The 24,024-nt window shown below is 42.6% G+C and overlaps 1 protein-coding gene across 1 annotated transcript in view; it reads right to left on the reverse strand.

Annotated features, from left to right (window-relative positions):
• The window catches only part of FRK (fyn related Src family tyrosine kinase), a 73,246-nt gene that overhangs the window by 10,630 nt on the left and 38,592 nt on the right, over positions 1-24,024 (reverse strand). The window contains exons 3-6 of the mRNA XM_077811710.1: positions 17,363-17,526; positions 16,519-16,687; positions 6,162-6,320; positions 644-825 (exon numbers count right to left, since the gene is read on the reverse strand). Coding sequence (XP_077667836.1) covers positions 644-825; positions 6,162-6,320; positions 16,519-16,687; positions 17,363-17,526 — 674 coding nt within the window. The remainder of the gene's footprint in view (positions 1-643; positions 826-6,161; positions 6,321-16,518; positions 16,688-17,362; positions 17,527-24,024) is intronic.

The raw sequence follows: 24,024 nt of genomic DNA on the forward strand, positions 1-24,024 counted from the left end.
TGGGTGGAGCAGGGGTGGGAGTTTGGGGGAAGGGGTTGAGTGAGGGCAGAGCTGAGGGCAGAGCAGGGGCAAGAAGATGCAGTGTGGGGGCCTAGGGGAAGGTGTGAAGTGGGGGCAGGGGTGGACCAGGGGCAGGGTCTGGGACTGAGCACTCCCTGGGACAATTGGTGCTTATGCTAGCATACCTCATTTCTCCTCAGCAAGAGGGAAGCAAGGAATGGATTGTGACTTTCAGGATCCAGCAGTATATGGTTACAATCCAGACCTAAATTAACATATCATTTCGTAGGGTGTGTCTACATTGCAAAAAAAGGTGTGTTCTTAACTCTGGTTAGCTATCCCAGCCATGTTAATTAACTCAGGTTAAATCAACAGTGAAGACATGGAAATTCAGCTTTAGCAATTTGAGTTAAAGCTTATAGGGGATCTTGGTTGAACTCAACCTGCTAACCAGAGTTAAAAGACAAGGTGCCTTGTCTTCACTGCTCTTTTAACATAAATTAGCTAATCTGAGTTAAGAACACACCTCTTGTTTGCAAAGTAGACACACCCTTAATTTTCTGAATAATTTTTTACATAGTTGGAGTTCATGCTAATTCTCTTACATAAATGACAAAAAAAATCCAAACTCATCCAAACCCACCTTAAAAACTCTTGCAAGTCCAAAATCTGCCACTTTGTAAACATTGTGTTCACCCACAAGGACATTCCTGGCCGCCAAATCCCGGTGGATATAGTTCTGGGATTCCAGGTAAGCCATTCCTGAGGCAACCTGAGCTGCCATGTCTATTTGTTCAAGCAGATGGACCTGTGAACCTGCATCATCTGTATCAAAGAAAAAAAAAGGTGGGATTATTGTCAATATTTACAGTGTCTCTGTGAGTTCTCAAGTTATTTAAATGTGTCAGCTGTTGGGAAAGAATGGCCCAGTGTCTCTACTGTAAACCAAGAACATCAAGCTATGGAATAAAGAAGGAGTCCTAAAGAACGGTAAAGGTTAAGCAACTGTCTGTAAAGGTATGAAGTTAGTTTCATGCCCCTTTAAAAACAACCCCCATTCAGCATCCAGACAGAGCTCTTTTAAAAGAGCAAATAACTAATGCAGTACTGGATTTGAGGGTATATCTCGGATGGTTGAGGCACCTCCCAACAAAGTGGCACCTACCTATTTGTGACCGTGTAGGTATTTGTCTTTCCAACAGGCAAATCATCCATCATAAAGTGTGGTTAAACAATTAATATTTGTATTCACTTTTGGCAACCAAAGATTAATGAAGGGTGAGGCAAGGCCACAAATGAGAACTAGTGTCCCCAGACAAGTCTGACATAGCAATTGACCAGCTACTGTCGTTTTATCTTTAGAATCCACCTGAGTGGTTCTTACTGTTAGCTATGTTGCCTCAGTGATAAAGTTCCTTGAGTTGTCCTTAAACTATGCCTTCTTTCATAGAATCTGCTGAAACAATATCTGTGCCATTTGTAAGATCAACAGCTTCCTGAAATACTAATTTAGCTCAGTCAGAGATGGTGCTCAAACAAAGAGTTAAAAGACCCCTGACCAGAGCAGGCTGGCTCAATACATGAGGGAAAGAGCCTTAGTGACTTTAATAACGGAGACCATAAATGGCAAGGCAGGTATCGAGAGATGTCACTGATGAGTTACAAATTACAACTCAAATTCAGGCCTTTTGTGGCATATTAGGCCAGATTAACTGTTGCTGGGGGAGAGATGAATTCAGACACTTCTGCACTCAGGGTGATTAACCCTGAAGGAGTGACCAACTCATTGCTATATACAATCATCACTCTTATAAGTAAAAAGAAAAGGAGTACTTGTGGCACTTTAGAGACTAACCAGTTTATTTGAGCATGAGCTTTCGTGAGCTACAGCTCACTTCATCAGATACAAGATGTATCTGATGAAGTGAGCTGTAGCTCACGAAAGCTCATGCTCAAATAAACTGGTTAGTCTCTAAAGTGCCACAAGTACTCCTTTTCTTTTTGCGAATACAGACTAACACGGCTGTTACTCTGAACTCTTATAAGTGACATTTGAACCCAAGACCCACAACATCAGAAGCATACACACAAGTGCTTTACTGTAATAGGAAAAATATCTGCATAGCAATTCACTTCTCCAAAAACTTTCCAAATTTGAATAGTCCAATGAGATACTGCTATCCCAGTCATTTTTTGCTCTCTCTTTAAATGAGGAGTGTGGATTATCCTTCCTAGCTGCCTTGGCATTAAAGATAAAAAAGTATCAACTGCAGTTGGCAGTCTGCTGTGGCTAATGATGTCCCACTGATTCATAGTGACAGTGGATAGCACTGCGTTGAATCACTTTCTTCACTCCTGGCAGTTCATCTGCCCGAAAATAGAGGACCTTGCAGTCGTGCTTTAGGAAGAGTGTTCCACACTATTGTTTGCCACTGTACTCCTCAATCTCTAAACCTTGAATTTCCTGCTCATCAGTATGTTTTGAGCTGAAAAGGTGAAAGGCTGAATTTTAATGATTAAATTAGCCCTGCCTACTTCCTCTTTGAGGTTAAACTAATTGTCATGATAATCCAACACTGAGATTATTTCCTTCTATTATTGAATCAGAAACCCTTCTCCTCCCCCACACGTGTGTTTAATAGCAGACATGACCTTTAAAACAGAGAGAAAAATCAAGCTACATGACAATTTACAGCTTAATGATTCTACATCATGAAAATCTGTCATCAGATTGTAGAACCATATAACGCAGTGTAGTTCTGCATTTGTGGATACCAACAGACACTAACTCTTATTGTTCAGTCTGTTGGACAAGAAAATAGATCCATGAATGGAGTGTGTTGCAGTTCAGGAGCATACGATACCTAAAGTGGAGTGACTAGGAGGATGCATGTGTTTTGGAATTATTCTATGCTCTTCTGAGAGTCACAATTCCCTTCCTCATCACTTCCAGCTACACAGTGCCCCATACTCATCGCTGATTGTAAATTTATAACCTAGCCTTTGTGGATTTAGGTTTGTTATCAAGTACTTTTGAAAAAAATAGTGATATTAATGCGAGGCAATGCACTCAAACTACAGGCACTGGCAAATAAATTTACAAAACCTACCCATGACTTATTCTCTACCCTGTAAGGAAAATTTGACAGCTCCTCCTGTCCCTTGTTACTAACAATTTTACACAAACCCATCTCTTTTATAAATAATTTACTACAGGAAATGAAATATTAAAGAAAGCTCAGGGATGCATCATGATCTCACCAATCAGTCACAATGTCTTATTCAATAGACAAAAGATAGGAGAGGTTCTCACTGACAGACATATTACCAGCGTGAAATTCAATATTAAATATTTCCCCCATTTGAGACTGCAGGATTTGGTAAATCCTCACTAAATATCAAGATTGCAACAACAGGGCCACTGCACATCACAACTAATACAAATATTCATACATTTGAGACAATTTAATTTATATCTGTAATAGGAAAATATTGCTCTGTTGTGTTCCATTAATCTGCCTGGGGATAGCTCAATAATAATAATCATAAATTATACTTTAAATGTATCCAGCAGTGTTCATCAGGAAAGATCCTGAAGTACTTTAATAAACTATACATTAGGATCACTTGCCCATCACTATAATACAGCCCCCTTTGTGGTAGAACGTGACAGACCACTGTGCAGGAAACAAAATGTTTGAAGGTTGGGAAGGGGTTTAAAACAAAGAAATGAAGAATAAATTTTGAGGAGGGGAAATTTAGCCAGGGACAACATGATCACCTGATTTGCACTGCGCTGCATCCTGCCATATTTACAGTAGTATGTGGCCAGACTCAGTAACACACTGGAAATGACTATTTTTCCTGGCTATCAGTGAACCTCTACCGTTGTGGACAACATCACTTCTTAAATGTTTAGGAATAGTGGGCAGAACTCTCTCCTGCACAGGTTATTCCCAGATAGAGGCATGTAAATTCCATGAGTTTCAGCCCAGTTTCCTTACTACTTTTCCATCAAGGATGATGAGGTTTCACCTGCAAATACCTGCATAGGAGACTATGGTTGGGATTTCATAGAATCATAGAATCATAGAATCATAGAATATCAGGGTTGGAAGGGACCCCTGAAGGTCATCTAGTCCAACCCCCTGCTCGAAGCAGGACCAATTCCCAGTTAAATCATCCCAGCCAGGGCTTTGTCAAGCCTGACCTTAAAAACTTCCAAGGAAGGAGATTCCACCACCTCCCTAGGCAACGCATTCCAGTGTTTCACCACCCTCTTAGTGAAAAAGTTTTTCCTAATATCCAATCTAAACCTCCCCCACTGCAACTTGAAGCCATTACTCCTCGTTCTGTCATCTGCTACCATTGAGAACAGTCTAGAGCCATCCTCTTTGGAACCCCCTTTCAGGTAGTTGAAAGCAGCTATCAAATCCCCCCTCATTCTTCTCTTCTGCAGGCTAAACAATCCCAGCTCCCTCAGCCTCTCCTCATAAGTCATGTGTTCTAGACCCCTAATCATTTTTGTTGCCCTTCACTGGACTCTCTCCAATTTATCCACATCCTTCTTGTAGTGTGGGGCCCAAAACTGGACACAGTACTCCAGATGAGGCCTCACCAATGTCGAATAGAGGGGGACGATCACGTCCCTCGATCTGCTCGCTATGCCCCTACGTATACATCCCAAAATGCCATTGGCCTTCTTGGCAACAAGGGCACACTGCTGACTCATATCCAGCTTCTCGTCCACTGTCACCCCTAGGTCCTTTTCCGCAGAACTGCTGCCTAGCCATTCGGTCCCTAGTCTGTAGCGGTGCATTGGATTCTTCCGTCCTAAGTGCAGGACCCTGCACTTATCCTTATTGAACCTCATCAGATTTCTTTTGGCCCAATCCTCCAATTTGTCTAGGTCCTTCTGTATCCTATCCCTCCCCTCCAGCGTATCTACCACTCCTCCCAGTTTAGTATCGTCCGCAAATTTGCTTACTACACTTGCTTATCTCAGGTCAATGAACTGGAGGCATAGGTAAGGCGGCGAGTCTGTCATGGAGGTCACAGAAGTCACGGATTCCAGGACTTTCCAGGACCTCTGTAACTTCTGCAGTCAGCAGGTGCAACTGACCCCAGACCTGCCTGAGAAGCTTGGGCGGCCCTGAGGCCAGCTGCATTAGCCCTCCAGCCCAACAATGGTGGTCCTGGGCTGCCCTCCACCAGCAGTCAGCGATGGTCCCAGGCTGGCAGGGCCTCCCCGCACCACCAGCAGCAGCTGCTGCAGTTCTGGGCCCCCTGCCAGCAGCGTCGGTGACAGTCCCAGGACAGCGGGACTCTCCTGCCAGCAGCAGCGATGGCAGTCCTGGGCAAATGGGGCCGGTTCTTCCCAGCAGCACCGGTCCTGTGCCGCCTTCCCCAGCACCAGTGGGCACAGCAGTGGGTGCCCCGAAGACCACCCCCAGCACCAGCGGGTGCCTGGAACCCCCATCCAGAGCAGCAGCTGTGCCCCCAGATCCTCCAGAACACCAAAAATGTAGTCACTGGGATATAGTACAAGTCATGGACAGGTCACAGGGCTGTGAATTTTTGTTTATTGCTCGTGACCTGTCCAGGACTTTTACTAAAAATGCCCATGACTAAATCTTAGCCTTAGGTATAGGGCAGGGATCGGCAACCCTTGGCACGTGGCCCGTCAGGGTAAGCCCTGTGGAGGGCCAAGCCGGTTTGTTTACCTGCCACGTCCACATATTTGGCTGATCGCGGCTCCCACTGGCCGCGGTTCACCGCTCCAGGCCAATGGGGGCTGCGGTAAGTGGTGGCCAGCATATCCCTCAGCCCACATGGCAGGTAAACAAACCAGCCCAGGGACCTACCGTGGCGGTCTGTGGGCCAAAGGTTGCTGATCCCTGGCATAGAGTATCAACACAAAGCCCAAGGGCCTCTATAAAGTGAGTAAGAAACTAACTGTACATTCTGTCTCCACTCTCCACAATTACTTTTAGGTCATTTGACAAGTCAATTGTTTCTAAACCCTTTTTGTCCTCCAATCCTAATAAATATTACAGCCTTCAGATTAAATCAGAGCACTGCACTCTTCCTCTTTATTTAGCACATTTACTAAACTACAAGCTACAGTACTATCTGAAATTAGTTTTTAGTGTTTTGCTTACTTTGGAGGTATTCTAGCAGACTTCCATATCTCATCAGCTCAGTAATAATATAAACTGGATCCTCTAAAGTGCAAACCGCATAGAGCTGTATAAGCTTTGGGTGTCTAAGGTGCTTCATTATTTGTGCCTCCCTCAGGAAGTCCTTTGGATCCATTGAATCTGAAGCAAGAATAGAGAGAAAAGAAAAAAAAGAATCAGCTGATGTTAGAGGCCCAGCAACCGGTGGGAATCACTAAGATTATTTTCTGTCTCTTTGTAAAGCACACCAGCACCACAAACCTTCAGAGTTACCAGAGAAATGAATCAGTGCAGCTGAAAAAAACAACTAGGAAGTGAAACACGTCAGTTGCCTGGGAGCACAGGACTCATGTGCTATGACCCCTAGGTGTACAAATGTAAAGGTTAGTCCTTATGGGGGTGCGGGGGAGAGAGAGAGAGACATTTAATTTATAAAATAAGACACCACAGTACACGCCGTCTCAAAGAAACGTTTATGTTAATATGCAAAAGCCAGAGAACTGAATATTTAAATACTGAATTTAAAGCTTCTCTCACACAGAAAGCATCCCAAGACCAAAAACTGACTGTGGTGGGGTGTGTTATCCCTTTAAGGGACACTCTAGAGTTTACAGCCAAGGCAGCCTGCACATAATCAAGGAGCATCCTGCCTTTGGGGCTGTTCTCTATAAACAGGAAAAGGAAGCTGAGCAAGGGAGAGGTAACTACAGGCTGTAGGTTCTGGGGCACTAGCTTAACCTGGACTCTAGAAATCTTATTTTCTGATTACATGGTTGGTTGCTCTTACTCAAGGCTCCAAAGTAAGGGCCTTATGAACTGGGTTATGCATCACTTGATGCCTTGGTGAAAGGGAGAAAGCCTGCCTGCCTCCTAGAAGTAGACTGGGGTTGGTCTGGAGGCCTTCTTAAAGAGCAGATGCTTTAATTTTTATTTTTTTTTAATTTTTTGTTAGTTTGGTAATTGTCCTCCCCTTTCTTGGATCCTGTACACTGACTCAGGACTAAAATGCCACACCATGAATTTTGGAAACAGGCAGAGTTGTCTTAAATGGCCTCTGAAATTCCTTAAATGGCAAAATCAATTCAATCTTGCAGTTTTACTCAACTTGCCAGTGCTGCTGGATGCCCAAATATTAGCAATAGCTAGAAATACTTTTATCATTGTCAGTTACATAAGTGTTTATACTAACCCATTTGGATATGTGGAAGTATAATATTGTATAAGTATAAGGTTGTATAAGGGGACATGCTGGATACATTGTATATGAGAGGGCATGCCAAAACATGTTACAAAGTATCTGAGGGAGGGATCTCGAAGGGTGGTGACTAAAATCTTTTTCTTCTTTTGTCTGTAACTTCTCTGTAACTTGTTCTCCAGCAAGCTCCAGCAAGGTTTCCTTTGAGGATGAGGGCTAAGAGCTGAGAGATCAGATTTAGTGACCATTTTGTACAAAGTGTTCACCCACAGGTGATAGGGTGTCTTTGTCTTTTATCATTTTCCTGTGTGAGCTCATTCAAGAACGTAGTGATTATCCGGTTTCACCCACATAGAACCTAAGTAATCGGGTGACAGTTAATTAACTAAGGAGTACGTGGGCCTAATAAAAGCTTATGAGGGCTCAGTCAGGAAACCCAGAAAAGAAGAACCTCCTGAGGAGAGACACTCCTCAGGGAACTGGGCAGGAAGCTACACCCAGTGTTCCTAAAGAACAGAGGCTCACGGAAGAAGGAAGAGGCCCAGAGAGAAAGTGTTCCCAGGCAAGGGACCAAAGCAGCCCAAGGGAATGAACTAGGCATGGGACTTCCTGGGGAGTCACTAGGGACTGGCTCAGCAAAGGACAACACATTGGGTGGGGGTGGAAGAGACGCTGGTATCCGGCTGAACACCCAGCAGAGACCCAAACTCCTGGCAGGGAATCCAGCCTGGGAGTGCTTCAGGGCTAGAGGGACTAAAACATAAAAGTGATTATTGCAGGGGCAGAGTTCCAATGGAGTAGCTGATTGAAACTATCATTTTGTTTCATGTTGTTGTTTTCCTGTTAAATAAATGAAACCCTCTAAAGAGGGTGCTCTTTAATATTGGAAAGCCTTCTTTGATTTATTTATGCCCAGGGTATGGGGAAACTGAGACAAGGGCTCATCTGCCGACCACCAGAGTGACCTCCATGCTATTTATAAAGTCACAGAAACAAAGTAAAGTTTGCCCAATAAAAATGAACAGAAATGCTTGTTTTACTCAGTTTTGGTTAGAAGGATCCTCTGGTAAATAAACTGCAATAGATTTCTTTGAGAAAGATCACAGAGATTAAATATTATTGAAATACTGTATGTCAAATAGTTGGGATGAACTGAAGAAGATTAAACAAGAGAATGTGCCGAGGAAATGGGTAAAAGGAATTTCAGAAGCAGACAATTGTCCATGAGGTAGTGATGTCACAGGAATGGTTTCAGGGCAGATGGAGGTAGCTAGTCTGAGAGGGATTATTATTATGGCTACAGTAGTGCCTAGAGGGCCCATTGAGCTCAGTATGGTATAGACAGATAGTAAGACAATCCCATTCCCAAAGACTTTACAATCTAAAAAGACAAAGGTTGGGAGGGGAAACAGACAAAGAGAGGCAAAGTGACTTGCCCAAGATTGCACAGCAGGTCATTGGCAGAGCCAGGAATAGAAACAACATCTCCTGGCTAGTGCCCTACCCACTGGAGTATACTGTGTCTCAGATACCCGATGGACAGTTGGAATCAATAAGACCAGACTGTGGAGTGAATGATAACTTTAAGACTTACTGCATTCACTGTCCAAGAAGGTACTATTGTGTTCTGCTGCATCTTTCACAAGAAAGCCTGCTGAGTATCTGTTGCAACTCTTTCCCTGTAAGTGCCTAAAAAGTCACAGCCTCTGTTAGGCAGAGTCAAAGATAAAGAAAAATATAACAGAGCACAAGAGGAAATCTCGGAAGAAAGAAACTGCTTCTACTATTTTCTTTTAGAGTTGTTGTGATTACTGCTTGTTTCAACAAAATTCTATAGCTCCAGGCCAACTGGCCTAAAGGTGAGTCAGCATAGTCATTGTGGCCTGGAAACAATAATGTGACAAGGGAACCCTTATTTCCCAGCTGTAGTGTCATTCGTGGGCTGACAAAACTCTTATTGCCAGAAGCCTGAACATTGCTGTTCTTGGCCTGTGTCCTGTAGTCCCTAGTGTAACTTTTCAACGCAAGATGGTTTATGCTTGTGCACCTGCATGCCCCCAGTGGACACTTTGTCTTTTTCTGTACAATGTAAACAGTTACAAGAATGTGTTGCTAAAACTTTCATTTGAGGTTTTAAGTGACTGTGTTTTCAGTCATGCCCCAATAAACTTCTTTGTCTTCCTGTCTGTCCAACATACATTGCCTTCTGAGATCAGAGAGATTGCATTAAGAACCAGGATTGAAGTGGAAAGCATTGACAAATGTTCTCCTGGGGTTTTACTCTTGGGCAGTACTATTTTCAGTGAATGAGGCTAATTTTGGCCATGACATAGTTTTGCCATTTCATAGGAAAGAAAATAAAAACAGTATGGACAATAGCAGGGAGTGGCTGGCCAACACAGCCGAGTTGGTGTCAAAGCAGTGTATAAACAGTTGTGAAAAATGACATGACAGTTTATGCTATCTTCACAAATGAGGCTGGCACCAAATAAAAAAATTTAAAATAATGATGAATTCATCAAATATATTAAAGATGTTTCACAAGCCTCTGTATTACTTTAATCAAAAGCCTCCTGTTTAAATAGGAATCTTCTGACTCTCTCAGTGAAGTTAATGGAAACCCTGTGTAAATGTAAAGACTATAGACAAATCATCTTGACATTTTGAAGGGCTCCATAATCCACCATTGGCAGGATCAGAAATCAGTTTTCAAATGGTCAGGAAAAACTGATTCAGAATCCATATGGATTCATCTTCTGATCCTCCTAATGATACAACATGCAGTGTTGAACGATCACCTTTAACTCCTCCCCTATTCCCTCTGGAGACACTGTCACTTCTTTGTCTTTTATTCTATGATAGCTTTTTGTCTGTACAATTTATTAATTCTGGCTGATGTTACAAAGTTATAATTATGAAATTATTGTATCCAAGAGTTCTGCTATATGGAAGTTGAATTGACCACCTGCTGGCACAGGGTACAGCATGTGCCTACCAAACCAAGGACAATGGGTGATTCTGAAACCTTAACTACTGTACTCTGACCAAATAATGGGTATGCTAAGGAGCTGAAGCTAGTTGCTCCAATTTGTCTGCATGATGGGGGGGAGTGAAAAATTCTGAAACAAGAAAAAAGGACAGAGGTGGCAAAGCAAGGAGGAAGAAGGGGAAAGGCTTTTCATAGACAGAGGAAGCTTTGGGCAGGAGAGAGGAAGAGAACAGGCGTGCTTTCGTAGAAGGAAGCTCTGGTGTAACAGCAGTACCAGACATGGTCAGAAAATCTAGCTGCACTAGAGAAGGCTCCATGACTCTGATGAGAAACTCTGAGCTGCAAGGGAAGGATCCCAGATACCCCAGAGGATTCTGCCCAAGCCCAAAAAACTACAGAGTGGTGAGGAAACTGAGGCAGAGAAAGTGTATACAGGTGTGTTTATTATTTTGTCTAGATTTCTGTATAGCTCGTGCTGTTAAGTAAAGAGTAATTGTGTTTTAGAATCCTGTGCATAGTTTGTGTGTCTGTTTGTTTTCACTGTTATGTACCCCTGAAGAGGTAAACTGTAATCCAGAAGGCTCAGACCTTTGATGGCATTCTGTGGAATATGCAGGAGTCACCGGGGAGGCTTGTGGAAAATGGCACATGGGGCCCCACTGCCAAGTTAGGTTTCAGACACAGGGTCTGTACTGGATTGAGTTCCTAGAGGCCCAAAGCCAGGCACAGCACCTAAACTCTGCATAGCTCCAGCAAGCTACAGCACATGGGATTCAATGTTTGGGTCTCTTCATCATAGTCTGAGTATCCAGCAGGAGGAGCATGACTAGATCTGTGACATGTTACTGCATTCCTATACCCAACACAGTTCCATTCATACTAGGGGGCCTAGGGTAAAATTTTCAAAAGTGACTTAGGAGCCTAAGTCTAACTGTAAGTCAAGGGGTGCTTTTGGAACTCTTACCCCAAATTTTCTATGGCATCAGATTTGTATATGTGCGCCACTTGCATATGCAAACATCTAGTTCTTATTTATGATTTATATAAAGTGTGTAAGTGCTTTATAGACATGTAAAAATATACATCCTTCTGAACAATTTATTATGTAAAAAGACAATTTATAAAAGAGATGATTTAAAATGTATATATTTGACTCCACCCCTAAATTCTTTTTATTTGCATATACCATGCTTAATGGCCTCTACTTTCTCTATTTTTACAATTGCCTTTTTTTCTCACTTTTAAACGTTATATAGACATTAACAATCATTTTAAGGCTGGTCTATTTTTAGTACATACACCGGTCTGTTTAATCCCAGGCCTATTTCATTTTAACTCAGAACTAAGGAGTTGCACAATAATTAATGTCATATTTCTGACCTGTAAGGAATGCTGAATAATGAAGCTTGGCATAAACTCAGTTTGGTGCTCGACTGGTAGTTTACAAGTACCAGGAATAATAATCATTATAACACAAAGATAATAATGTCTTACATTTACATATCACCTTTCATCCTGCATTATTGTACACATTAAATATTCTGAAACCACCTCCTTCATCACTGAAACCTAGCCCATCTGCGTGGCATGCAGCTATGTTTTAATAATGTACAATAGTAGACAACAGTTTGATAGGAAGTGAGGAAGAATAAGACATTCAACTGAAATTGCAGGGAGAATTTAGGTTGTGATAATCTAACTACCCACTGATTTTGTACAGGACATCAGCTTTATACTCCCCGCACCCGTCCGCCCTAAAAACAGCACCTCCAGTATCTCAATGTTTGTTCACACCATGTTAGGAAATTGGCTTAGGGAAAGATTCACCAGTACCACTTCCTGCAGCATTCTGGGAATTAGATTTTCCTGGAGCTGGGAGGTCTTCCAGCAATGGAAACATTTTAAAAGGATTTTTTAAAAGAATTGTTGAAAAAATGTAGTACACATAGAAAAGAGTCCCAAGAGTGATTTGAGAGATGGAGAAAATGCCTTACAGTAAGACACTTAAAGAATTTAATCTACTTAGTTTATCAAAAAAAGATTGAGAGGTGACTTGACTAGTGTATAAGCACCTTCACATGGAGTAAGTATTGGGTGTGAAAGTGGAGTAGAGAAAAGTATACCAATGGCTAGAAATAGAAGGCAGACACATTCAAATTAGTAATTAGGCACACATTTTTAACAGTGAAGATGAATAACCGTTGGAACAAACTACCAAGAGAAATGGTGGATTCACTATCATTTGATGCTTTCAGCATTTCATGCTTTCATCATGACTGGATGCCTTTCTGAAAGTTAAGGAGTACTTGTGGCACCTTAGAGACTAACCAATTTATTTGAGCATGAGCTTTCGTGAGCTACAGCTCACTTCATCAGATGCATACCGTGGAAACTGCAGCAGACTTTATATATACACAGAGAATATGAAACAATACCTCCTCCCACCCCACTGTCCTGCTGGTAATAGCTTATCTAAAGTAATCTTCAGGTTAGGCCATTTCCTAACCTGAAGATTACTTTAGATAAGCTATTACCAGCAGGACAGTGGGGTGGGAGGAGGTATTGTTTCATATTCTCTGTGTATATATAAAGTCTGCTGCAGTTTCCACAGTATGCATCTGATGAAGTGAGCTGTAGCTCACGAAAGCTCATGCTCAAATAAATTGGTTAGTCCCTAAGGTGCCACAAGTACTCCTTTTCTTTTTGCGAATACAGACTAACACGGCTGTTACTCTGAAACCTTTCTGAAAGTTATGCTTTAGTCAACGACAAGTCATTGGGCTCAACACAGGGCTAACTAGGTGAAGTTTAATGGCCTGTGATATATAAGAGGAAATACCAGATAACATAATGGTCAATTCTGGCTTTTTTTTCTATATGTCTATGAAGACCATTATATCTCTGTATTCTAAGAGTGAAGGATCAGTATGTGTCCCAGAATATAACAAACTTAATGTCAAAACTCATGAACTACAGAGGCCATTCCCCAATTGCCTTTATATTAAGATGAAGTAAATTACCACATCTGGCTTCTGTTACATTTTTATTAATACCAAACTAAGCTTTTATCATTTTGATTAGGGTATTTTAAATTGTTTAAATCAATATATCTGATGGAGATTGCTGAAATTATGAAAGTCAGTTTTGGAAACCCAATGTGCTAGGACATTAAAATATGGAGGTTTCAGAATGGGGGTAGGACATTTTTACAAAAAAAGTTAATCCCTTAGCCCTAGTCTACACTGGGGGTGAGGGTTGACTAAGATATGCAACTTCAGCTACGCAAATAGTGTAGCTGAAGTCAGTGTATCTTCGGTCGACTTACCTGGCTGTGAGGACGGTGGAGAGTCGACCGCTGCCGCTTCCCCATCGACTCCGCTTCTGCCTCTCACGAGCTGGAGTTCCGGAGTCGACGGGGAGCGCATTCGGGGATCGATTTATCTCGTCTAGACAAGATGCGATAAATCGATCCCCAATAGATCGATCACTACCCGCCGATCCAACAGGTAGTGAAGACCTGCCCAAAGAAAAATCTGCTGTAGTGTTCTGAACACAGCATCTTGTTTTCACAATACTTTGTCTTTACTGTAGAATACTGTGATATTTTATAAGGTATATCAATAATAGAATCACAGGGCCCAAACCCACTCCTTCCATTGACTTAAACAAGAGCTGGACCACACCATAGAAAACAGAGATGGAGAAGATGAATTAAACCATGTCACCCATTTCCTGAGCCAGAGCAGAACAATATCTATAATATATTAGCTATGGCTTTGTCCAATCTAATTTTAAATATCAGAGGTAAAGTCTTCCACCACTCCACACTGCTATGCTTCTATTATTGCCAGAGTTGCAACATAAACTACAGTTCTTTGCTAACTACAGTGTAAAATTTTCAGTTTTATCTAACAAATCTACTGCAGTTTATTTATGTGATCATCTTTTATTGCCTTATTATCTATGTAGCAATAAATGGCTTCTGGGATTGATGAATCACCAATGTGAAGCTGCAAATGTTTAACCAATCTCCACAGCCCTTTCCTATGATTAGGAACCAACCATAAACATAAAAACTGAAGCAGAAATCCCTTCCTTATTTTCTTCCCTTGTGATAATGGGGTAATACTGTGCTGTGTTTCTCAAGCTTTCCAGTGACAACTGTGGGGATGTAGCTAGGATTGACGAACTGATCAATAGTCAAGGGATTGATCTCAGTGGAAAGGAGTAGTGTGGCTGAACATGTGAAAACCAATCTCTTTCATGAAAGAATAAGGGCTGATTATCTGGCCTCTCACCTTCTTTGTTGTACAATTTAAGTGGTACCAAAAGTGGTATCAGCCAAACAAATAACTGAATGACCTATCGTTCCTGATAGCTTTTAAAACATTAGTAGGGAGAGTTTAGTTAGGACTAGGGGGAGGATGTGTTTCTATGTTGCTCTATCAGTTCTGATTCCAATATTAAAAGGGAAGCTTGTTTCATGGAGAAGTGAATAATATATAATGCATCATTAATATGCAGATCTCAGCACACTTTATATAGGTTGGAAAATAGTACTCCCATTTTACAGAGGGCGAGACTGAAGCAGAGAGAGAGGAAGGTCAAAATGTTTTTTAAAAGGTGCTAATTTTGGATGCCTGAAGTGGCCATTGATTTTGGGTGTTCAACTTAAAATACCTTCCACCTGATTTTCAAAGGTGCTGAGCACTGACATTCCCATCATGGGACTGGGGATGCTGAGCACCTTTGAGCTTGGGCATTCAGTTAGGGCATTCAAGATCACTGGTCACTTTAATGAAAAGACAGAGAAAGAGATTAGTCTTACTCTCGCTGTACCTTAATTTTTGTCTATGTAAAATGGATGGCTTCCAGCATTACCAAAGACAACAAAGAGATGAAATATTGAGTTAATATAGTAGAAAAATCAAATATAGGGGCCACATTATGCATTCTGCTGTTAAATGCAGGGTAGTGAGGGAAGTGGAATATCTGTTAAAATGGCCCAAAATCTGTTAAAGGGGAGAGAAGGTAACATGACACCATCCTCTCCTCAAACCCCAATGAAGTCCTTTCAGGTGAATAACACACATTTGGGGCTCTAAGCTTTTTTTCAGTTTTGTTTTGTAAGTTGTCTTCTAATGATCCTGGGTTCACAATGCAAAAGGTCCTGATAACGGATCATACTTGTAAAATAATCAGAGAGGCCAGGGTGCATCATCAGGAGCCTACTGATTATGTGCACTTGAAGAATAGGGAAGAAATTGTATGTCGCCATTCCAAAAAAACAAAAAAAAGTGAAAAATAATGAGGACAGATATCCTACACACGCTAAAAACTTAAGTCCCTCAGTGGGACTTTCCTGAATCAGAGCCATTAGAACCTCACAAATGCTTTGTGAATGAAAGAAAATGTATTATGATCTCTCTCTTTTTTTTAAAATGTTTATATCAACTATGCTTGGTTTTGTTATCAATGTGATTTGTGCCATCTGCTGGTAGATGTTGTTTTACAATGCAAAGGATACTTAAAATTAATTTTAAAAGTAAAGAAAAAGTCAAACAGATGCCACATTATTCACACAAGGATATACAGTAGATAAACATCAGCAATTAGTAGAGTATGTCATAAATATGCAAAATGTTATCACATTTCCAATCGCTATTTAGAGTATTTTACTCTGTATTACTGCTCTTAATAACAACAGAGAGATTTATACAAATACAGATTCTATAACAATAAAACTTCATAGCAATATAGCACCTATCCACCAGAAGGATTTTTACAGCCTACAGTTTATAGATAAAATGATCACTTCACCTACTGATGAAATGCAGCTACCTCTAGAATGTCAGCCATTCTGTGCCAGCAACATTATATGATGGGGCAGGGAGCTTGTGTTGTGTGTGTGAAACTGAAGACCAAAGAACAAATGAAAGAGCAGTGGGAGTTTAGGTAAGCAGGATATAAAATCTTAGTACAAAGTGCCACAGAATCTTTAGGGATTTCAAAATAGCAAACTCAATCCAGAATATGCCTATCTTTGAAGATGATTAGATAGCCTGATTTTCTGATAAAGAGTATTTACAAAACATGAAAGTGGGCTCTTGCTGAGGCCTGACAAAATTAGCAATTCAAAGTGATGTGTGACATACCTGGTTTTAATGTTTTGATTGCCACTGGTGTAGTATTATTCCAGAGACCTTCCCACACCTCACCAAATTGACCAGAACCTAATTTTTTCAACAGTTTCAGAGAATTTCGGTCTATCTCCCACTGGTCTGCAGTTTCGTATGACAAATCGAAAGGAGCAGGAACTTTTTTCTGGTGTAAAGAACCAAACACAAACATTAGCTATTTTGCTATTTGTTCAGCAGTGTGTATAATAAATCTTTGCTTAAAAATGTCAGTTAAAGTTGCAGCTAGGAGGAATAAAGTTATCTTTATCATCTGTGTGTTCTGTAAGGAAAAACTCAAAAGAGAACATAAAAAACAACTACAAATCCACATCTTGGGTACCTCTTATTACAAAAAAGTTAGTTGAGCTTCAAATAAAACTTTTAAATGAAAGAGCAGCAGTTACCTGATATTGTGTAAGTCTTGAAAATGCTACAACTAGTCAAAGAGCCTCTACATTTTAAAAAAATCAACTCCCCCTTGCAAGCTTTTTCGAACAATGAAATATTGCCAGCATGAACCTGATGGTTCTGTCTCAGTAATACTTATAGACATCTAGAGTTATGAACTTGGTGATTTTATCTCAATATACAGAACTATTCATAAATCACAAGTTGGCACATTCTTTTCCTGCAGCCACACAATTATTTGTTCAAAATGTCAGGGTATTTTATTATGAATGTGTCAGCTCCAAGAATGAAACTGTTCTGCTGTCCACGCAACTTCATCAAAGAATCAGGTCATCATTTTGCAACCTAGCATCTGATAACCAGCAGCTTAGTTTGAAAATATATATTTTGCACAATATAAAATTAACTTTACCTTTATACAGGGCTTCCCGAGCTTTACACAGAGGCCATCGCTGTTATTGGTGTAGTGGTCAACAAAAGCAATCAGTGTTTTAAAAATATTCTTTTTGCTAAGAAAAAAGCCCTCTTCAGCCTCCTGTCGGATCCTGTAGTGTTTCACAACTGCTCCATCAAAGACTAAAAAATAAATTGAGATATGAGCTCCCAGCTACTAAATATAGACAATAGTACAATATAGCTTATGGCCAACATTTTAAAAACAGAGTAACCCAAGTCAGGTTCCTAAATGTATATTTAAGGACATAATTTGCAAAAGTGCCTAACACCCATAAGTCCCACAGGTGCCTCATCCAGAGGTGGGGGATAGGGCCCCGCTCCAGCCGATGGAGACCCACGTGCCCTTGGAATTGTTAGCACTGGACCACATGAAGACAGAGCCAAGCCGGAGCAGTGCATCTGACTTCCTGACCATGGTGGATCATTATGCCATATTCCTGGTCACCATACCCCTCAGGGAGATCATGGCCAGAGCAACCACAGAAGCCTTCTGGCACTATTTTGCCCAGCCCTATGGCAACCCTTCTGCGGTGATCACAGACCAAGGCATGCCCTTCAAGTAACAGATGTTTAGGGAACTGTGCTCTCTGTATGGCAGCCACAAGCTAAGGATGACAGCCTACCACCCAAAATACAAAGCCCCCTGCAAGCAAGGCAACCAGACGCTGCTAGCAGGGCTCAGGACCTTGGCAGAAATGTGGCAGAGAGACTGGCCTTCCTACTTGTTGCAGGTGACCTATGTGTATAACAACATGGTGCGCACCTCCATGTAGTACACCCCCTATTTCCTGATGTTTGGGAGGCATCACTGGCTGCCCACAGACATGGCCATGGGACCCCAGGGAGCCACAGTCTGGGGGGGGCCTCAGATTGGGTCCATGAGCATCACCAACACTTCTGTGAGGTAAACCAGATCACAGCTGTTAGTACGTTGCAAGCCCAAGACAGACAGAAACAGAGTTCTGACAGACATGCTGGTGCCAGCCCATGAGTGCTGGGCAATCTGGTCTTGTTCAGTCAGCAGAGGTGCTCCAAACTGAACACAGCCTGGGTCCCATCATCTGTGGGATCCCATACCCCAAATGGCCCAAATACAAGATTAGAGCAGAGTCAGCAGATACAGTGGAGAAGCTGGTCCACTGCAACGTGTTCAGGCCTTGCCACTTTCAGCCTGAGCCACAAAACAGAGTGTGGGGAAGAGATCCGAGTCCTAGTAGCCAGGAGGCAGGGCTGAAAGGAGTCATTAGGCTCCCACTGCTGGGATGGCTCACATGGGGGGGGGAATCCCCACTGGAAGCACCCTGTCCCTCATCCTGGTCCTGAGGCAGGGGAAGAGCAGAGTGAGGAGGATGGGAGCAGGGCAAGCAGGAGGGACCAAAATCTAGCCCTGAGACAAGAGAAGAGCAGAGCAGGGAGGAGTCACCTGAACATTACTCTACAGTGGGAGCTAGGGGACAAGCACAGTGAGGCAGAAGCACTCTGAAGTCCTCAAAGATCGAGGGTCCCCCTTCCCAGCTGATACAACAATGATGAGGGTGGCCAAGCCAGGGGGTATGCCCTCCACCTGGGGACAAGTGTGTTTACATCCTGGCAGGTGTAGGACTGGGAGAGCCCTTTCCTTTCTCCGTCCTATCCCCTGTTCCCCCACACTCTGTGCAAACCCAATTGGCTGCTCCAAAGCAAGAACACAGAATTAATTATGGACCACTTGGGAAGGCTTGAGCCAATGAGCAGATGAGGGCAGGATGGAAAACCAGCCCTGGAAAGACTTGGACAGAGAACACAGAAAGAGGAGCAAGAGAAGAAGTAGCTAGCAGCACAGCTGAGCCAGGGCAGAGTCTGAACTCGAAGCTGATTGGAGGACAGCCAGCTGCTGTACTGGTGCTTGTTCAGATGCACATACTGGAGCCCGGAAAGGAGAGCTGAGGCCATACAATATACAATAGGGTTGTCAACTTTCTGACCCAACAAAACAAAACACCTTGTCCTGCCCCTTCTCCGAGGACCCGTCCTGCTCACTCCATCTTCCCCCTTCCCTCTGTCGCTCGCTCTCTCTCCCACCCTCACTCACTCACTCATTTTCACCGGGCTGGGGAGGGTCCCTTTTCAACTGAGTGTTCGGTTGAAAACTGGACACCTGGCAACCCTACTGTACAACAAGACTCACCACTCTGAGCTCACATTTCACACCAGCATCAGTTTGCATGGACAAGTTGGAGTGACCCAAGGAGCGGACTGCAGTGGTGTGCATCACAGAGCCTTTATGTATCTAACCATGCATGTGGGGATGGAAGGAAGGGAGTTTGTGTAGCCCCTACTAGAGATTCTGACCTGGATCTACTCCTGGCTTTGGCTGGGTTAGATAAAAGCTTTATTCTATTGCTAAGTGTGGTGACTGATCCAGGTGTGAAGTGTGACCCCCTCAGAGGGAGAGTAGGTGTTTGTGCAGAGGCCTGTGGCTGGGACCTGGGACCATTTCCCGATCACTGGGAAACCCTCACCTGACACAAAGGTGCCTACCACCCATAAGTCCTCCTCAAAATAATGCACCTTACATTTAGGTGTCTAAATGTGGATTTAGGAGCCTAACTTTAGCCACCTGGATTGGAAAAATTCTGACCCATAAGATCTGACACATAGACATAGCAAGACATTTTTCCCTGTGCAGCTTATATTTCCCATCCTTTCAGACATGAAAGACACCAAAAAATTGTCTAATTCAGCAAAGCAATTTCATCTGTTTCTAATATTTAGTTAATCAGTGTCAGCATTCCAAAGAGCCACTTCCAAATGGCAGACATTTAAAAGCAAACACACACTGCATGTAAGCCAGGGGTCTGAATGATTTCTCTCCTGCCATCTATTGATAAACTAGTGGAAAAGACCTCACAGGCAGTCCTTATTTGCATAGGCACACATACTTTGCCTATGTGATCAGTTTTGGCTGTTTTGGGTTAACATTTCATAGAATCATAGAATATCAGGGTTGGAAGGGACCTCAGGAGGTCACCTAGTCCAACCCCCAGCTCAAAGCAGGTCCAACCCAAACTAAATCATCCCAGCTAGGGCTTTGTCGAGCCAGGCCTTAAAAACCTCTAAGGAAGGAGATTCCACCACCTCCCTAGGTAACCTGTTCTATTGCTTCACCACCCTCTTAGTGAAAAAGTTTTTCCTAATATCCAACCTAAACCTCCCCCTCTGCAACTTGAGACCATTACTCCTTGTTTTGTCATCTGCTACGACTGAGAACAGTCTAGATCCATCCTCTTTGGAACCCCCTTTCAGGTAGTTGAAAGCAGCTATCAAATCCCCCCTCATTCTTCTCTTCTGCAGACTAAATAATCCCAGTTTCCTCAGCTTTTCCCGATAAGTCATGTGCTCCAGCCCCCTAATCATTTTTGTTGCCCTTTGCTGGATTCTTTCCAATTTTTCCACATCCTTCTTGTAGTGTGGGGCCCAAAACTGGACATAGTACTCCAGATGAGGTCTCACCAGTGCTGAATAGAGGGGAATGATCACGTCCCTTGATCTGCTGACAATGCTCCTATCTACACAGCCCAATATGCTGTTAGCCTTCTTGGCAACAAGGGCACACTGTTGACTCATATCCAGCTTCTCATCCACTGTAATCCCTAGGTCCTTTTCTTCAGAACTGCTGCCTACCCATTTGGTCCCTAGGCTGTAGCAGTGCATCGGATTCTTCCGTCCTAAGTGCAGAACTCTGCACTTGTCCTTGTTGAACCTCATCAGATTTCTTTTGGCCCAATCCTCTAATTTGTCTAGGTCCCTCTGTATCCTATCCCCACCCTCCAGTGTATCTACCACTCCTCTCAGTTTAGTGTCACCTGCAAACTTGTGAGGGTGCAATCCATGCCATCCTCCAGATCATTAATGAAGTATTGAACAAAACTGGCCCCAGGACTGACCCTTGAGACACTCCGCTTGATACCAGCTGCCAACTGGACATGGAGCTATTGATCACTAAAGCCTTAAATCTTCAATGAAGGGGTAATGAAACGTTGTTATCCTTATTGTATGACTAAAGGGAAACAGAACTGTACTTAATATGTGCCAGCTGAGAGGTCACCATAACCTGAACCTCACTTGCTAAGCATGGGGTAGTGAGCCAAATCCAAAGGAAGGAGAGGATGTGTGGGTGTTCTTATCTGATAGAGAGGAATGTGTTTAAGAGCTCTAGATGTTCTTTGATCCCCTTTCCCCCATGTTTAAAACTGTTTGTAAGCTCAGTACACTTTTTAGGAACTGCAATTCCAAAGTAGTCTATTTAATGTAGTCTTGCTGATATGTGGAGCCTCATTTTTTTACTTTTGTTTAACTGGGAAAGCAAATTAATATATAACTCAGTCCCTTTCCCCTCCCCTCCTAATGTGTGTACTTGTAGTACAGTATATGGGACTCATTATCTCTAATTTGAAGATCTAAATATTGGCAAGTCTCTTATTTCCCCTTTTGTCATGCTAATAAAGCCTTTGCTTCATACCACACCATCATACCCTCATTATATTATATATACATACACACACAGGCAGGTGTGTATGTTTGATGTAAGTTCCTGAAATGTTAGAATAATTCAAATGTTGTCAATTAAAAGGTTAGTTTACCATGGAGTTTTTCTGATCATTAATCCAATTTTAAGTGAATAGAATATCCCCAACCACCCACACACTTCCTTACCCAGGAATACATACTTGTATTGTCGCATGCGATTGCCAACAACTGCCACCAGAGGGCGGTTACGTGACATTTAAAACAAGTTTCAGGGTGGCAGGCATGTTAGTCTGTATCAGCAGAAAGAACGAGTACTTGTGGCACCTTAGAGACTAACAAATTTATTTGAGCATAAGCTTTCATGGGCTAAAGCCCACTTCATCAGATACATGCAGTGGAAAATACAGTAGCAAGAGAGATATATATACAGAGAACATGAAAAAATGGGGGTTACCATACCAACTCTTAACAAGACCAATCGATTAAAGTGGGCTATGATCAGCAGGAGAAAAAAAACTTGTATAGTGATCATCAGGATGGCCCATTTCAAACAGCTGACAAGAAGGTGTGAGTAACAGTAGGGTGAAAATTAGCATGGGGAAATAGTTTTTAGTTAGTGTAATGACTCATCCACTCCCAGTCTTTATGCAAGCCTAATTTAATGGTGTCCAGTTTGCAAATTAATTCCAGTTCTGCTGTTTCTGGTTGGAGTCTGTTTTTGAAGTTTTTTTGTTGAAGAATTGCCACTTTTAGGTCTGTAATTGAGTGTCCAGAGTGGCTGAAGTGTTCTCTGACTGGTTTTTGAATGTTATAATTCTTGTTATAAGTCTGATTTTTGTCCATTTATTCTTTTACGTAGAGACTGTCCTGTTTGGCCAGTGTACATGGCAGAGGGGCGTATATCACATTGGTAGATGTGCAGGTGAATGAGCCTCTGACAGTGTGGCTGATGTGATTAGGCCCTATGATGGTCTCCCCTGAATAGATATGTGAACACAGTTGGCAACAGGCTTTGTTGCAAGGATAGGTTCCTGGGTTAGCGTTTTTGTTGTGTGGTGTGTGGTTGCTGGTGAGTATTTGCTTCAGGTTGGGGGGCTGTCTGTAAGCAAGGACTGGACTGTCTCACAGATCAGAAAAGTAACATCATTCCTACTTCTATGGTTCTATTTCTCTATTTCAGGGGGTCCAGAGAATGCTTTCTTGCACTGGGAAGCAAGACAGTATTTTTGCCCATCCTGTTAAAACTTTAATTGATTTCCTATTCTCTCTACAAGAAATTTGCTTTCATGTGGAGAACCTGCATATTTGAGGAATTATTTATTTGTTTTCTGGAGCATCTTAAAGGCCCCAGAGTTGAGTATTAGTGTGTTAGGCTGTGTACAGACATGGAAGAGAAAGACAGTGCCTGAATATAGGACCTGAAGCAGAGCTCCATGTTAGCTTGAAAGCCTGTCTCTCTCTCACCAGAAGTTAGTCCAATAAAAGATATTACCTCAGCCTTTGGTGCCGACTCCATGGGTGTTCTGGGGCTCAAGCACCCACAGAAAATAAATAGTGGGTGCTCAGCTTGGGGGAGGGCAGAGAGCAGCAAGCGGTGGGTGTTGGCCTCGGGGGAGGGGCGGAGTGGGGGTGGGAAGAGGCAGAGCACGGGAGGGGCCTCTGGGTGGAGTGGGGGAGCACTCACTGGGAAAAATAAAAGTCCGCACCTCTGACCTCAAAATTGTCTTTCTAATTTAAACCAAGACAGCCTCACAAATACAGACCAACAACAATAAAAAAGCAACTTGGCAAGAGCACAGACCTCAAAAACTACCGCACAACTTCTTACCTATCCCTTTGTCTAACCATTCTTTTCCCCACCAGCCTGCACTGACTGCAGCTGGCTGTCATTCCCACTCTTTGCTCTGCCCAAATGTCATCCTCCTCCTCTCCCCCAGCCCCATGGGAAACCAGACAGCCTTGTTCTGGGAGCACAAAAAAGACACATAATTGCCAGATGTATCCTGACTGCTTCCACTCCCAGCAGTGGGACCAGGGGGAGTCCCATGTTCATCCCTAGGAAGAGGGGGTAGGCAGCCCACATGGCCCAAGTCTGAAGGCAAGCAACAA

The sequence above is a fragment of the Eretmochelys imbricata genome, chromosome 3 (assembly GCF_965152235.1).
Source record: "Eretmochelys imbricata isolate rEreImb1 chromosome 3, rEreImb1.hap1, whole genome shotgun sequence".
Taxonomy (NCBI): Eukaryota; Metazoa; Chordata; order Testudines; family Cheloniidae; genus Eretmochelys; species Eretmochelys imbricata.